This window comes from Mus pahari, chromosome 13 (assembly GCF_900095145.1).
Source record: "Mus pahari chromosome 13, PAHARI_EIJ_v1.1, whole genome shotgun sequence".
In the NCBI taxonomy this organism is placed as follows: Eukaryota; Metazoa; Chordata; class Mammalia; order Rodentia; family Muridae; genus Mus; species Mus pahari.
In genome coordinates this window covers 87643746-87659180 of record NC_034602.1, presented here as the reverse complement: position 1 = coordinate 87659180, position 15435 = coordinate 87643746, and the positions used below count along the sequence as shown (strand labels likewise).

The 15435-nt window shown below is 44.7% G+C and overlaps 1 protein-coding gene across 2 annotated transcripts in view; it reads left to right on the top strand.

Annotated features, from left to right (window-relative positions):
* Rasgef1b (RasGEF domain family member 1B) overlaps window positions 1–13203 on the top strand; it is a 34914-nt gene extending 21711 nt beyond the window's left edge. For both annotated transcript variants that reach the window (XM_021210423.1, XM_021210422.1), the window contains exons 9-14: window positions 2233–2312; window positions 3792–3887; window positions 8884–8979; window positions 9516–9639; window positions 10511–10583; window positions 11822–13203. In XM_021210423.1, the coding sequence (XP_021066082.1) occupies window positions 2233–2312; window positions 3792–3887; window positions 8884–8979; window positions 9516–9639; window positions 10511–10583; window positions 11822–11846 (494 nt within the window). In that variant the 3' untranslated portion in view covers window positions 11847–13203. The remainder of the gene's footprint in view (window positions 1–2232; window positions 2313–3791; window positions 3888–8883; window positions 8980–9515; window positions 9640–10510; window positions 10584–11821) is intronic.
* The last annotated feature ends 2232 nt before the right edge of the window (window positions 13204–15435 follow it).

The following is a 15435-nucleotide window of genomic DNA, read 5'->3' as shown; positions in this document are numbered from 1 at the left end:
TGAAGCTCCTTTCTCTGTGATAACTCCAGCCTGTGTCAAGTTGACACAAAACCAGCCAGTACAGTGTTCCTTTCTGTTCATTTTATTAGTACGGATAGAAACAAATCTTTGTGGCTCCGTCTTAATACTCAGTAGCCATTTATACACTTTCAGGCATGCAGGAAATATTTGTGTAAAAGAAAAGGAAGACTTGGGTCACTTTGAAGCTAGAGAATCTTCTCAATTTAGTTTATTAATATTTATCCTGATAAATCTCTTCACTACATTCCTTTTTTCTATTTTTGTCTTTTATCATCTGCCTTTCTTTTCCCCCATTGAAATACTGACTGTTTGACTCCATAGAAATAGTGGCTAGAGTGGGCATCTAAGCACAGGGGTCTTCAGGGATAGAGGATGGCTTAGTGTTCTTCGTCTAACAATCAGAAAGTGCCAAGGCAAGCCATAGTATGGAAGAAGTTATTAACATATAGCCAACCAAGAGCTTGTATCCATGACCCTTACAGAACCGTACAATTGCACTGGATAAGTAAGCAGGGGATAGTAAGTGTATAAAGGGATCATCAGAAATGCAAAGAACCATCTCATACACCAAGATAACTTAATCACAACTGGTTGCATCAAATATTGTCCAGAGTAATGGGGTACGTGGAATGCGTTATACAGGAATAGAGGGAGTTTGAATAGTTTTATGGCTTTAGCAACTGGCAGCTTCTTATAAAGCTAATCAAAAACCTACCCTGTAATCTAGAAGTTCCAACGCCAACGTATTTGTCCCATAACAAGTGAGCACGCCTACAGAAAGATTTGTGCTAGAATTATAAATGAGGCTTTATCCCTAATAGCCCCAGCTTGGAAAGAGCCCAAATGCCCATTTGCAAGTAAATGACTGAACAAACCATGGCGTAGTCCTACGATAAAAACTCTGGAGCAGTAAAGATGAATCACTGAAACATAGCTAAGCTGGGTGTGTTTCACAATCGTTGTGCTGAGCCTTTACCAGGTCAGGCATGACAAGGCATGTGCAGTGGGATCCCACTCATGTACAGTCTAGGCTAGACAAGGCCAGCTAATGTCTGGTGATAGGTGACCCTTGACCACTGTTGCCATTTCTGGAGGAGGTGGAAACTGACCATAAGTGGGTGGAAAGGAGCTTTCCAAGTGGTGGAAAGTTCGGTTATAACTTGATTGGAATGGAGACTTATGACCTCATACACCTATCAAATTCATCTCATTGAAAATTTAAGATCTGTGTCTGTGTCTTGCCTCAATTAGAAATCTCCTAAAGTTATTAAACATAGAAATATTGGTGGCAGGAGATGAATACGTGTACTCATTTGGGTCCACGTAGACTCCTTTTCCTCTGCTGTGTGGTGCCAAGTAGCTATAGGATATAGGTTATCAATGGGACAGGTAGTTTGGCATCATGGGACAGGTATGGCCTGTGGAGCCACATTGGTATGATCTCTGCTACTGGGGCAGCCAGACAACATTGGGAAAATTCCCCAGCCTAGAACTTAGCTTATTCTTGAAGGAATGTATAGTGGGTATGTGAGGAACTATATGGAAACCATGCATGACAGGTTAGGTGACAGGAAACAGGTCAGCAAATAACAAGCTGGAGCCCAGTCACCAACTGTCCCTTTTTGTTTTATAATGGCCAGTGAGCTAGAGTTCTAAATTTTGAAGTGATTGAAAGTAATTAAAAAAAAAAGAATTTCCAATGTGAATATAACATAAACTCAAACTTTAGCATAAGATGCAGAGTCTTATACCTTTCCTCCTAACACCCGAGAGACTGAAACAGGAGGGGCTGGAATTCCAGTCTTAATTCTGGAGAAAAACCCAAACCAGTCTGAACTACACGAGTCCCTGCCTCAGAAAACCCTCACCATACAAACGTCAGCATCTATAAGTACAGTGTTGAAGGACCGCAGTCATGATCATGTGTTTGTGTAGTTACCCTGGCTGCTCGCATGCTACAACATGGCAGGGTCACGGTCCTCCAGTATGACCTACATTCCCCAAGAAATGTGCTTAGCCCGTTCACAGCTGCGCTGCTTCTGAGCTGAGGAGAAGCTAGCAAAGAAATGTAAAATTGGAGGCTGTTACTGCCATTGGAGGACTCAGTTGCAGTTGCTTAATTACATACACATTATGGGAGTACAAGCTACAATGACTTCTTACGTCTCTGTTTTCCATTCTCCTCCCCTCACGCCCCTTTTAAACGGGAAGCTGGTATGAATATGAGCCCGGTCTCGCGACTTAAGAAAACATGGGCCAAAGTGAAGACTGCAAAGTTTGACATTCTTGAGGTATGTGAAAGGGATGACTTGGTGTTGCGTGTATAGAGCATGCCTGTGGTACCTGCACTCGGGAGGCTGAGTGTTAGGGCAGCCTGGGATGGAAAGCAAGGCAAGTGAATGATGGGATTCAGCCAAATGATGCTGCTTCTCCATCCATCAGAGTGCCATCAAATGAAAAGGCTTTCGGACCCAGAGGTAGGAAAGGGGTGCAGACCAGAGAGGGCAGAATAAAGTCGGTTTGGAGCTGGTCCTTTTATAGAGGTTTTGGAGTAACTGATGGGGGAAATGCTGACTTCTGAGTCACGCAGTTTTATATACCAAAATAGAACTGGGGTCCTGGACCATAGAGAAAGGTCTGCTTCCCAGTTTGTCTTTTGTACTACCATACAGTGTCTTTATCTCCTTAGAATATTCATTCACCACTATTTGAGCAAAGTTGGTTAACTGAAACAGCTATTCCCTTATAACTCTGAGGTTATACATTTCTGTGTGTCTCTGTGTATGTGTGTTGTGTCTGTATGTGTCTTGTGTGTGTATGTCTCTGTCTCTCTCTCTCTCTTTCTCTGTCTCTCTCTCTGTCTCTTTCTGTCTCTGTCTCTGTGTGTGTTGTGTGTGTGTCTCTCTGTCTCTCTCTCTCTCTCCCTGTGTGTGTCTCTCTCTCTCTCTCTCTCTCTCTCTCTCTCTCTCTCTCTCTCTCCCCTCTGTGTGTGTGTGTCTCTCTGTCTCTCTCTCTCTCTGTCTCTTTCTGTCTCTGTCTCTGTGTGTGTTGTGTGTGTGTCTCTCTGTCTCTCTCTCTCTCTCCCTGTGTGTGTCTCTCTCTCTCTCTCTCTCTCTCTCTCTCTCTCTGTGTGTGTGTGTGTGTGTGTGTGTGTGTGTGTGTGTGTTTGGAGTGTTAGCTTTCTTGTTACCTTGGTGTGTTAATGTTGACCATCTCAACTCACTGGAAATAATAAACATTCTTTCACCCAAATTAATTGCCTAAAGTGGAAATTACCATCAAGTATATGTCCTTTTATTTGACTTCTCTAGTAAACTTCTTTAAACAACCATGGCATGTTTTCATGGTTTATGAGTGATGCTAGAACTGCAGAGAGCAAGCTCTCTCCAGGTGTTACCTGTGATCTGGCCCACTGACCATCAAGTGGCACTAGAAACTTCCAATGCCAGGGTTTGGATCTCTCACACTGATTTTAATAGTTCTGATCTCAACAACTAGCTTAAACGTATTTGATTTGGGTTTGGCATCATCAAATTTCACATAAGCTTCTAAAAATAAACCCAACCTCAGGAAGGAAAACACTTGTGTTGTTGCTGTTGTTGCTGCTGCTGTTGTTGTTGTTGTTGTTGTTGTTGTATGTGTGTGTGTGTGTGTTTGTGTGTGTGTGTGTGATGGATAAATTGCACTTCTAACGAGTTCTCTTACTTACTGTGACTTTGCATGATCTTGGAAGTTGAGAGGTGAATGGTAATGATGTTCTCTTTCCACAGCATCAGATGGATCCATCCAGCAATTTCTACAACTACAGAACAGCTCTCCGAGGGGCAGCACAAAGGTCCCTAACTGCTCACAGTAGCAGAGAGAAGGTGAGCTGCGGGAAGCGTTGCTTGTTATAGACTTGTCCAGATGTAAACTACTACCTGGCGTTGCATTTACCTGCTCAGCCCTAAGAGAGGTTCACTTACCTTATCCCTCGGGAGGAGTAGGCCATGAGGAAGAGGAGCTTGGACAATGGACAAAGAGAAGTGGCGTGGGGTAGAACTGTGCATTTGTACATTACGTTATTTGTATTATTCCATTTCTGATGTGTTCTGTAGTGCGTGTTGGTTGGGCTTTAGGCAGTTAGTTAAGTCATATGATAAGGTGACTAATAGCATTAGAGAGCAATTTGGTTTAATGGGAAAAAGACATTTAAGCTCTGCAGAAGGTGGTTCCCTTAATGTAACCTTTCTTTCAAAAGAATTAGCTTACCTCCCACAGTCAAGCCGTCTATTCTCAGAAAGTAGGTTAGTTGCCATGGCATTAGGCCTGCTGTGACTAATTGGATATGTAGGTGGCTCGAAAAATATAGGGGCAGTGTCTAAAAAAATTTAATGATCCGGTCCTCTCTCCCCCACTCGTTGTACCACGAGTTCTGGACTCTGAGACACATTTCTGTCTCAGTTCCTCTCAGAGGAAGGGCAGATTGTCTTTCATGGTGTTTGAGAGGTAATGTTCGGCTACGATGACAGTTAATGCAGCCTTTTTTCTTTTTAAGATGTATTCATTTTTACTTTATGTGCACTGGCGGTTTGCCTGCATGTATGTCTGTGTGAGGGTGTCAGATCCCCTGGAACTGGAGCTACAGACAGTTGTGAGCTGCCATGTGGGTGCTGGGAATTGATCGGTGGGCCCTCTGGAAGAGCAGCTAGTCCTCTTCACTGCTGAGCCATTTCTCCAACCGCTAATGCTGATTTCTAAGTGGTGGCTATCAACTTTTAAATTCTGCGCCCCCCCCTCCCGTGTTAAACAGTATTTTCAACAAGCTTGAAGAAACAGGAGAAAAATATTCCCTGACTTCTAAGTCACTTTCCCCACACAGTCATCAGGACTAATGAGCTAAGACAAAAACTCCTTTTAAAGATCTGACATTTCTACCAACCCAACTCAAGTTCCAGCTCCCGTGACATCCTGACATCCAAGAAACATCGCAGATGCATTCACTTTGACTTTTAATCGGGGAAACCTCCGGTTGGATGCCTGGCCGTGCGCTTGCATTTATATTTTGCTGAAAAGAGCCATTCTGAAGTGGGTTACGCTCCCTAGTGATGATGGAGGACACCCTGAGCTGGCAGGGCAGGGAAGTGTGAGACCACCCCCCATCTCCCTGTGGTGGTCACCAGACTCCACATGGCCCTCGGTGAGGGAGGGAGGCAGCTGTGGAGTCCTGTATGGCAGAGGGCTCTGACAGCAGCCACCAAGAGACATCACCGTCACTTGTGCAACTTTAGCAGCTGTCCCCAGAAAGGAAAACAAACCTAATTATTTACACCTTATGTCACTTAGTCATTTCATCTTGCATTATTTGTAAAAGGGCGTTCTATATAAATTTATAGGCTGTGCCTGTAGCTGGTGGAACCACCGTAATTACAACCATCTGAAGAAGTGTACCGTTCCCTTTTCATAACTGGCCTCAAAAGATAAGAAATAAAAGCATGTCTGGCCAGATCTAGCCTGTTATTTTAAAAATGAGATTATTTTCCTCATTTTGAGCTGAGGGAGTACTTTCTTTATTCCAAAGTAACTGCCCGTTTTACAGTCTCCTTGGCAGTACCTCTCAAATGTGGTCTTTGATCCTTTCCCAATCTCAAGTTTCTGTGGTCAGAGCTGTGCATTTCCAGGTACCTATTATGGTGCAATCAAATCTGTCTTCCGTGCAGGAGCCCTTAAGTGCTCTCTAAATAGTTCCCCTCCCTGTGGGTACTCCGAGTCTCTCGGTTTTAACCATGCGTCTCTCATATGATTACTTGGTTTCCAGTCCCTTCCCTATCCTATCCGTGTTTCTGCAAACTTGGTCCTCCTCATTAGCATCGATTTCTAGACACGGAGTTGATGATGCCTTAAAGAACGAAGGCTGATTCTGAATTAGCAGCAGTTCACCCTTACAGTACTGGGGGTTGAACCTGGATCTTTTATGCCTACCAGACAAGCTCTCTGGCATTCATCTCAAAAATATCCCAGCCGACATTTCATCGGTTTGCACTGGTTTGTTTTTAAAGAATTCATCAAGTAGCCCAGGCAGGCCTTCAGCTTTAGTAGCTAGGATTATCAAGCCTAAATGAATTCAGAATATATATTACTCTGGCTGCACGCATGCCTGGATGTCAGAACAAGGCATCAGATACCATTATAGATGGTGTGAGTCACTATGTGGGTGCTGGAAATTGAACTCAGGACCTCTGGAAGAGTAGTTAGTGCTCTTAACTGCCGAGCCATCTGGCCAGCCCCAGTGTTCAGAATATTTTTAAAGGGGAAATTTGTGTCGTAGCTCAGTTGGTGGAGTCTTTGCCTAGGATGCACAAAAAGAGTGGAGTTCAGTCCCCAGCTCTCCGTAGAACCACATGCGGCAGTACATGCCCGAAGTCCCAGCACTCAGGAGAATTAAAGAAGTCTAAGGTTATCTTTGACTACATAGTGATTTTGAGGGCCAGCCAGGAGGAATACATGATTCAACATGATAGTATATATAATATACATATATATTATTTTATATATGGTTATTGAATATGTGGCTATATAATATATATTTATATATGCACATATACTAGCATATATATGGTTATACAATATGTATGTATTTATGGACATATACATATTAGTTTGTATATGGCTATAGAATATATATGTATATATATGCATATATTATTATATATATGGCTATATAATATATATGTATGTAATATATATGTGTATATATAGCTACTTAGTTTTCCCACTAATGATAGTGGCAAGACCTAATAGAAACAAGACATATTCCCTTTACTTATCTCACAAAGCCCTTGAGTTCTTATATTCTGCACCATTCAGTTCCTTGTGTAAAGCTGATGGGCACTCTCAGGAGTGATCGAGGGGTTAAAGTCTGAGCTTCTCTTCTTGTCATGAGCATGAGAAATAGAGCAGCCAAGTGCTGGCCATGTTTCTGTGTTCCTGGAAGAATGACTCAGTAGTTGAGCATCTTGTAGGGACACTGAATACAAAACTCCCAGAAGGAATCCTTCTGCCTCCCACGATTTAATGGCCATGACGTGAACACAGGCTTAAGTCTACAAGACAGTAAATGAAGCCCACAGCATAGCCCCAAGGACTGGGACAACACAGAAGCTTCTCCTTTAGAAGCCATTGCACTGTAAACTACCACATCTTGATTTTCATTGCGTCCCCACTTCCCTGGGGCTGTCCCAGGATGTGTGTTTATTGTCTTACAAGTGTGTCCACAGAGATGCTAGCAGAGAGCAGACCCAACCAGTGTCTGGATCAATGAGCATGGCCACGCTCCAGTGAAACTCTGTGGCCACTGTCAATTCTGTTTCACATTTTTCATGTCGCCTGAAGTATTATTCTTTCGATGCCCCGTGCCAGACACTCAAAAATGTAAGGTATGCGTCTCCAAGGCCATACCAAGAATAACAGCACATACATTTAAAGCAAAACAAAGCACAAACAAAATCCTTATATTTTTGCCAGCCCCTAGCTTTTACTACCAGTCAGCTGTCAAGCCAGTTCTTAAACTGATGTGGGATGGAGTCCACAGCCCAGCACCTTGCCCCCACGAATGTTCTTTGAAAGAGGCAAAGGTCAGTGTAGATGAGAGCAGGGACCAGGAGAGGGAGAAGGAAGAACATACACTCTTTGCTGATGTTGCTTCAGGTGCTGGGCAGACAAGAGCAAGCCACGGGTGCTAGTGGAGCAGAAGATTACATTTGATTATTCTCAAGGATCAATGAAACAAAATTAATGAAAGGTGTTTTGGCTTTTTGAAAAAGACTTCGGGGAAGAGATATGAATTTCTCTCTAGAAGAGAGTTGGTGCTTGCCCTTTGTGCATGAGCCAAAAAGTTTGTTTTCTCATAAGTGAGTCATGAGCTTAGAAGACTTCAAAGACCTGATCTTGGTGTTCTCAGAATTCCCCCAAAGAATCTGTTGGACTCATTATTTACAGTGCAGAACTTTTTCAAATACATCGCATTTGAGAAAATAAATAAATAAAAGTGACTGTATCGGAACTTTGATCTCTGATTGAGACGGGAGGGGTCCGACACCTGTAAAGATTGATACTCTAGGATAATCAGGGAGGCACCGCCTCATCAAATTACAGAACCCAGGCCAAGAAGGTATCATTACAGAAGCGTATTGGCTTTTGAAGTCTTTAATTTTAATTCACACATTTTCACCTCCCCCTCACTTGTAGAGCATCTGTCTGGCAACAGACAGTGCAAGGACCTTCTCAGGGGCTTTTCCAGGGCAGCGTGTGAAGGCTTGCTCTGTCATGCATCCAGGATTCTTCTACAGAAAACGGTAACAGCTACTTAAAACCTTCAGCTGTCACATCATCTTGAGAAATGGCGTCAGGAGGAAAATATAAAACCAACCAACCAAACAAAAAAGCCCCGGTCATCTAAAGTGTAGATGTCTAATGATGGGGTAATACGGAGCATAGGAAGAAGATGGGTCATGTGCCTTTAAGACTGCTATAATTAAGGGGTCCCTAAATGAATAGAGTTCTTTTAGGTGCTTCCATTCCAGCACCTAAAGTAAACATTGAAGAATATAGGAAAATTTGAGCAGAAAGTATTGACCTATCCACTTGCCAGCAGTGCTAGTCCCTTCTGTGCTTAGGTGTCGGTGACATTTGCATCCTAGGCTAAGCCGTGGAAGGCAGTGAAGTGTGTAGCGCGGAGCGTACAGAACAGTGTATCATAATTCATCATAATTCACTGTGGCCTTCCGTGCAATCCACGTTACCATTGCTCTTTTATCACTTCTGTCTGTGACAAGAGACTAAATGTTTATTTACCCAGACAACCCTGAATCTTTTTCTTTCTAGATTGTGATACCGTTCTTCAGTCTCCTAATCAAAGACATTTATTTCCTCAACGAGGGCTGTGTCAACCGTCTTCCAAATGGCCACGTTAACTTTGAGGTGAGTGGAACAAAGCAGGATGTGAATATCAGTAAGGGTTAGGCGTGGTAGCACACTCAGGAGGCGGAGGCAGGAGGATTACCACAAGTTTGAGGACAGTCTGGTCTACATAGAGAATTTCAGGGCAGCAGTGTGACATAAGGAGAGTCTGTCTCAAAAACTAAAAACTTAAAACAAAAGCCAGAGGGGATTTTTTTTTCTCAGTGCCCCAGCCTAATTAATGGCAAGGCAGATTCTGCAGGTCAGAGCAGACTCGCTATTGGCCTGCTGTCTATAAGAAACTGAGAGCACCAAGTAGCATAGCGGCCGCCCCCCCCACTCCCCCAGCCCCCCCAACCCCCCACCTCCCGGCAGCACTGTTGCTTGTGGGCCTGTGAGTGATCTTCCATTCCCTAGCTAGCAAACACAATGCTTATTAAATGAAGATGAGAAGATGATTCTGAAGTTCCCAAACTGGGTGCTTATCAAACGGAATTGTGTCCCGAAACCCGATAATTCTTGACCGTCACCCTTACAATCCTTTAATTCTCTTTCAGAAATTTTGGGAACTGGCCAAACAAGTGAGTGAATTTATGACATGGAAACAAGTGGAGTGCCCGTTCGAGCGGGACCGGAAGGTCTTACAATACCTGCTCTCAGTGCCCGTATTCAGTGAAGATGGTGAGTGTTTAGCTTGCACCTGCCTCAGATGCCCCCCAGATAAATGCCTGTACTTGGCTGCCTCTCTCACATGATGCCAGGCCTCTGAGCTGATCCAACCTTTTCCTTCTGTTGCAAGGAAAGTCTTCCAATTTACCCCTAAAATGTTTTCACTTTGTAATCTGCCAAACATAGGACATTAGACATCTCTCCTAAATGCCTGTCCTGCAAAATGATAAGCGTGCTATTGGAAAGCTGTTAAAAGCTATTTTAAAAAGGCGTGGACAGTCTTGGCCTGTTAGAACACTGGGCAGTGGAAGCACAGGAAATGCCTGGTTCTGTGTAGGACAACTCATAAGTAGCCTGTAGAATCCTTGGAAGGGACGTTACCTGCTTGTTGACGGTACCTGCAGTAATGGCTGGCAGACATTTTGAATTCATGTTGCCTGTTTGGGGACAGGCAGCTGATTGTTTTCATCTCTGTAAATAAGATGAACAACTTTTACAACCTTGAGATGATTTTCTTTTGGGTTTAAACAACTTGCATGTGATCTCTGTTATTGAGCTGAGGGTGCCAGGAAAGAGGGGTGACCCTTCCTTTCAGAAAGACTATAAATCTGAGTGCGTGACAGGACGGCACGGTTGGCATTTTGATAGCTTCTTGCCGTATACATTCTTGATTAATTAAGGGCTTTCTCAGCTCAGAGCCATGGGGTTAGGCAGTGGCTGATCAGAAGCAGAGAGCTGCTCTGTGTTCTTGAGGATCACTCGGCGTATCTGAAGGGTGTGCTGGAGCGTAGGCTCAAGCCGAGTCGGCCTTTCCAGCAGTGGGGTTAATGGTGTCAGGAGACGGCCTCAACCGTAATGCTCTCTTCCCTTTGGTTGATTGTAGCGCTCTACTTGGCTTCATACGAGAGTGAAGGACCCGAAAATAATATAGAGAAGGACAGATGGAAGTCTTTAAGGTGAGTCTCAATGCTTCTTATAGTTGTGCTAGTCTATAGGGCATACTGGCTTTACCTCAGGAAAGCCATATGCGTGCCTTGTGTAGGAAGGCCCCACCTACCTGTTTGGCAGAGTCTAAAAGCTTACTTTATTTAGGGTTCTTATGTGCTTCAACTTCCCTTCTAACCCACCAACCAGAGGTAGGGGAGGAAAACGTTAATAGGACAAGGGTCCTCAGAGTCTTGTCTTCAGGTTACAGAATCACTGTGGCTTTGGATTCTTGGTGCCACCGTTCAATCGTATTGCCTTTTATTTCTTTACCATGGCAGATAATAGCAGGATTGCAGTTCCTCCCTGATGATGTAATGGAATATGGAATTGAAATTTCCCCATTGTATAGCACAACAAAACAAACAAGTTTAAAAACAAAACAAAACAAAACGAAATTTTTCTTTGTTTAAAAGTTCAGACTTGGGCCTGAAGAGATGGCTCAGTGGTTAAGAGCACTGACTGCTCTTCCAAAAGTCCTGAGTTCAATTCCTAGCAACACATGTTGGCTCACAACCATCTGTAATGATATCTGATGCCCTCGTCTGATGTGTCTGAAGACAGCTACAGTGTACACATATACATTAAATAAGTAAATAAATAAATGAACACTTTAAAAAAATGTTCAGGCTTTATTTTTGAATAGTTCTAGTGTTAAAGCTCTTTGGGTGGGGTGCTATAAGAGAGCAGGCAGAGCAAGCCGCGAGGAGCAAGCCAGGACGTAGCACTCCTCCCTGGCCTTTACATCCAAGTCTGACCTCCAGGTTCCTGCTCTGACTTCCTTTGAGGGTGGCTTGTGACGTGGAAGTGTAAGCCAAATAAACCCTTTCCTCCCCAAGTTACTCGTGGTTATTGTATTTTATCACGGCAGTTGAGGCCCTAACTAAGACGTAAGCCTGTGTACCATATGCGTGTCACACATACATAAAATTTCATTGTCATTAATGGTGTGCACTTTTTGATATAACACTCAAGGTAGAGATTGCCATAGGTAGTGCTTTGGCTGTCTCCATTAGTAACTATTCAGTGTCCAGCAGTCTGCCTGAGACTCAGACGTCAGTCCTTGATTCCTACCCCATCATTTCAACTCTGTGAAAAGGACACATTTAAAAACGTAGCAGAGATGAGCATTAAGAGCCAAGCCTTCAGCAGGGCATTCTGAGTCAATACAACTGGACCTCCGCCTTACACTGTTTCCTTTATCCCACAGGTCCAGCCTTTTGGGCAGAGTTTAACATCTGGAAAATGCTGCTGTTGCTGCTGCTGCTGCCACTGCTCCATCAGAGGACCCTGGAGGGGCTGGCCTTTGTTTTCTGGCATCCAGTACTAGGGACTGCCTCCCAGACCCTGCGAGCAAGCCCAGCTGTAGATCGGACGGGAAATTCATTTCCCACAGCTGACAGATGGACTTGGATCTCTCCTGGGACAGAAATCGTCACTGAAGACACTTGAGGGAGAATCCTCTGAAAGCCCCGGTTCTGCACATGATTCATCTTCTGGAATTTCCATGTGAATCACAGCTCTGCACCTGGATGGACTTTTCTTTTGTTTGAGATATATATATATATTTTGGTTTTTTGGCCTGAAGATTTGCTGCTAATGGAACTTAACACAGCCGAGTACTGGCTCTATGGAAGCCCATGTTTCTTTGTTAATTTAAATGAAAAAGGGAGAGGGAGGGAGGGGGAACCCCTCCCACCCCCCAAGTTTGGATCCCAGACCTCAGCTTGAACAGTATTCCAGTGAGGGCAAAGATTGGGTGGGGTTCTCCTGCAGACATCCCCTTACCCAGTTCTGTATTGTAAAAACCCCTCCCCCACCCCCTCTTCCTCCAAGGCTTTGAGTTGGCTGCTGGCTAGCAAACTCCTTACCCATTAAGTTATTTAATATAATAATGAAGCGCAACACTGTGGTAGGAAAATAGCCACTGGGGGGGAAAAAAGGCAGAGATTTGTCACTGTCGAACTGCCCATCCTGCAGGAAGGGTCACTGTCGGACTGCCCATCCTGCGGGAAGGGACTGTGTTTTCTTTACCCTTCTGAGCTGCTTACAGCTGACCACTGTGTCCTATAGATGCATTTTTCAGTAGGTTTTGTTTTTGTTGTTGTTTACTTAGTTTTCCATGACGCTGCCCCGTCCCCGTAAATGTAAATGCTATGACTCTAAGGGTCTTGGGGGGGAAAGAGCCATGACCTAAACACAGTCGTTTTTCCCTAACTTATTTTTCACTATTCTCTGGAGTCAGTTGGTGGCTAAACATGTAAACAAGGAGTCCATTAAGAAAATGTACCTCCTCCCCTCGTAGCAGTGACCAAATGCAAACCAGGTTGCTGATAACTCTGATCACCCGTAACATCTAAATTAGGTCTGTAGTTGCTCTGCAGGCAGCCATTACATATATACTCTAGGAGAAACTTTAGAGTAGTGATCCCCGCCCCCCATGAAAACGCACAATGCCAAGTTCCAGCCGTATTGGTTAACCCTTCTGACACCATCCTGAGAAACAGCATGTCTTAACTGTGCGTCATCTCAGCAGGCTTGACCTGTCTCCAAGTCGTCCCTTCACAATGTCAATACATTTTAAGCTCTGCAGCCAGGAGTTGTGGCGTCTTCCTTTGCTTTCTGGATGGAATTGTGGGTGGAGGGATGGGCTCATAGCCATTGCCATTCGACTGGTTCAAAATTCGTCCACTCCCAAGGGAAAGATCTTAGGACTATAGGCACAGATGCGCATTTGTGTTCTACGAAGAAATCCTAGGCGACATTCAACCGCTAATATTTTTCAGGCACGGTCTAAGGTGTGTAGGCACAGATTGAAACATCATATTTTCTTACCCTTAAGTTACTGTCTTAGGGTTTCCATCGCTGTGAAGAGACACCATGACCAAGGCAACTCCTATAAAGGACATTTAATTGGGGCTGGCTTACAGTTTCAGAGGTTCAGTCCATCATCATCATAGCGGGAAGCAGGGCAGTGTCCAGGCAGACATGGTGCTCGAAAGAGTTCTGAATCTTCGTCTGAGGGCTGCCAGGAAGTGACTCTTCTGCCCTGGGTGGAGCTTAAGCATAGTACTTCAAAGCCTATCCCCACAGTGATGCACTTCCTCCAACAAGGCCACACCCACCCATACAAGGCCACACCCACTCCAACAAGGCCACACCTCCTAATAGTGCCACTTCTTATGGGCCAAGGTACAGAAGAGGAAACGGATATAGTTTGATGGAGCCCACAGACCTAATGAGAGGCACGGGGTTAAAGTGGGCCTTTTAATCCAGAGCAGAAGGTTTAAACCACCACGGCGTTTCAAGCTTTTGTGTCCTTGCAGATGGCTTGAGGAATCTTGTTTCCCTGCAGATTTTCAACCAGCAAGTGGGGACCCTTGTGATGCTGAGGTCCTGAATCCAGCTTAAGACTCCAGCTAAAAATTTGATTCCAAGGTGGTTTGAACAGGCTTTCCGTTACCATGGTTACCATTCTCTCTCTCTCTCTCTCTCTCTCTCTCTCTCTCTCTCTCTCTCTCTCTCTCTCTCTCTCTCTCTCTCTCTCTCTCTCTCTCTCTCTCTCTCTCTCTCTCTCTCTCTGTTTTACTATCCTGCTGAACCGGAGGTTCAAACCCTGTGTGATCTTTTATGGAAACCACGGTGCATTTCTGCCGTCTGTGCCACATGTGGTCTTCACGGTACTTCAGTAGATACCTCTCCAATTCCCGTGGTTGTCTGGAAGCCTCCATAAATGCAATGGTAAACAGCTCTAGGCAATGAGAGCAGTTCTGTTTAGGCATGCTTGCCACTCATTTCAAACCCACAGGGCTTTGAACTGGGGCCTAACTGGGGTCCGGGGTCTCAGTAGAGGATGGATATAGGTAGATGAAAGGAGAGAGTATATGACTTGAAATAACTCCTTCTTTTGAGTACACAGCCCAGTTCACTCACTAGCAGGCGGCCTGTTTTCCATAGCTAACAAAGATACCACAATTAACACTCGGCTGTCACTTCTGTCGTTACACTTTCATCCTGTGTACCTGGCTGGGACCTCTGCTCTCCCCATGTCTGCCGGTCTTCTAGCTCGCTCTCCTGGCACAGTCCTGTCCCCCACCCCTCCCCGCCGTGCACCTGCCTCCTGTGTGTGGAGACTCTCATCTTAACTCTAGCATTAGACGTTGAGCTGTGGATTCTGAGTGGCCCCCTGGATTCACCCATGCTTTTTATTTACCCTGTGGTTCTCAGAACAAGGCAATGCTTGCCTGTATTCCAAAAACAGTCTTCACTGTTCTAAGGGAAGGAGAATGGCGGCCTGGGAATAAAGGGGTTCGGACTGGTTCTCTGCCGTAGCTAAGGGTTCAAAGGACTTCTTGAATGTGTTTCCTGGACGAGAGTGTGTTCAGTGACCTGGGCAGTACTAACTAAACATAAAACTCAAAGGTACGGCAGTGGTGAGTCCCTGGGCTTTATTTACCCTTAGCAAGTCTGCAAGGCAATGCTTTGACCAGAGTTGGGCTTCCAGTGATGGCTGGAAAGGTGGCTCTGTCCTGGATAATTCAGGCTGAAAGATTTTGTTGTAGACTAAAAATTGCCTCAGTTCTCTGCTTCATGTCACTTGACTCCACTCAGTGTTGGCAGCCATGTTGGGGTTGGAGGTTTGTCTCAGGGACTGCCACTGAAAACTGCAGGCTCGCTCTGTGTGAAGTAGAACTGTGCCCCAATTCTGTACTTAAGAATCAAGGCCTATTCACTTCCTTCCTTCCTTCCTTCCTTCCTTCCTTCCTTCCTTCCTTCCTTCCTTCCTTCCTTCCTTCCTTCCTTCCTTCCTTCTTTCCTTCCTTC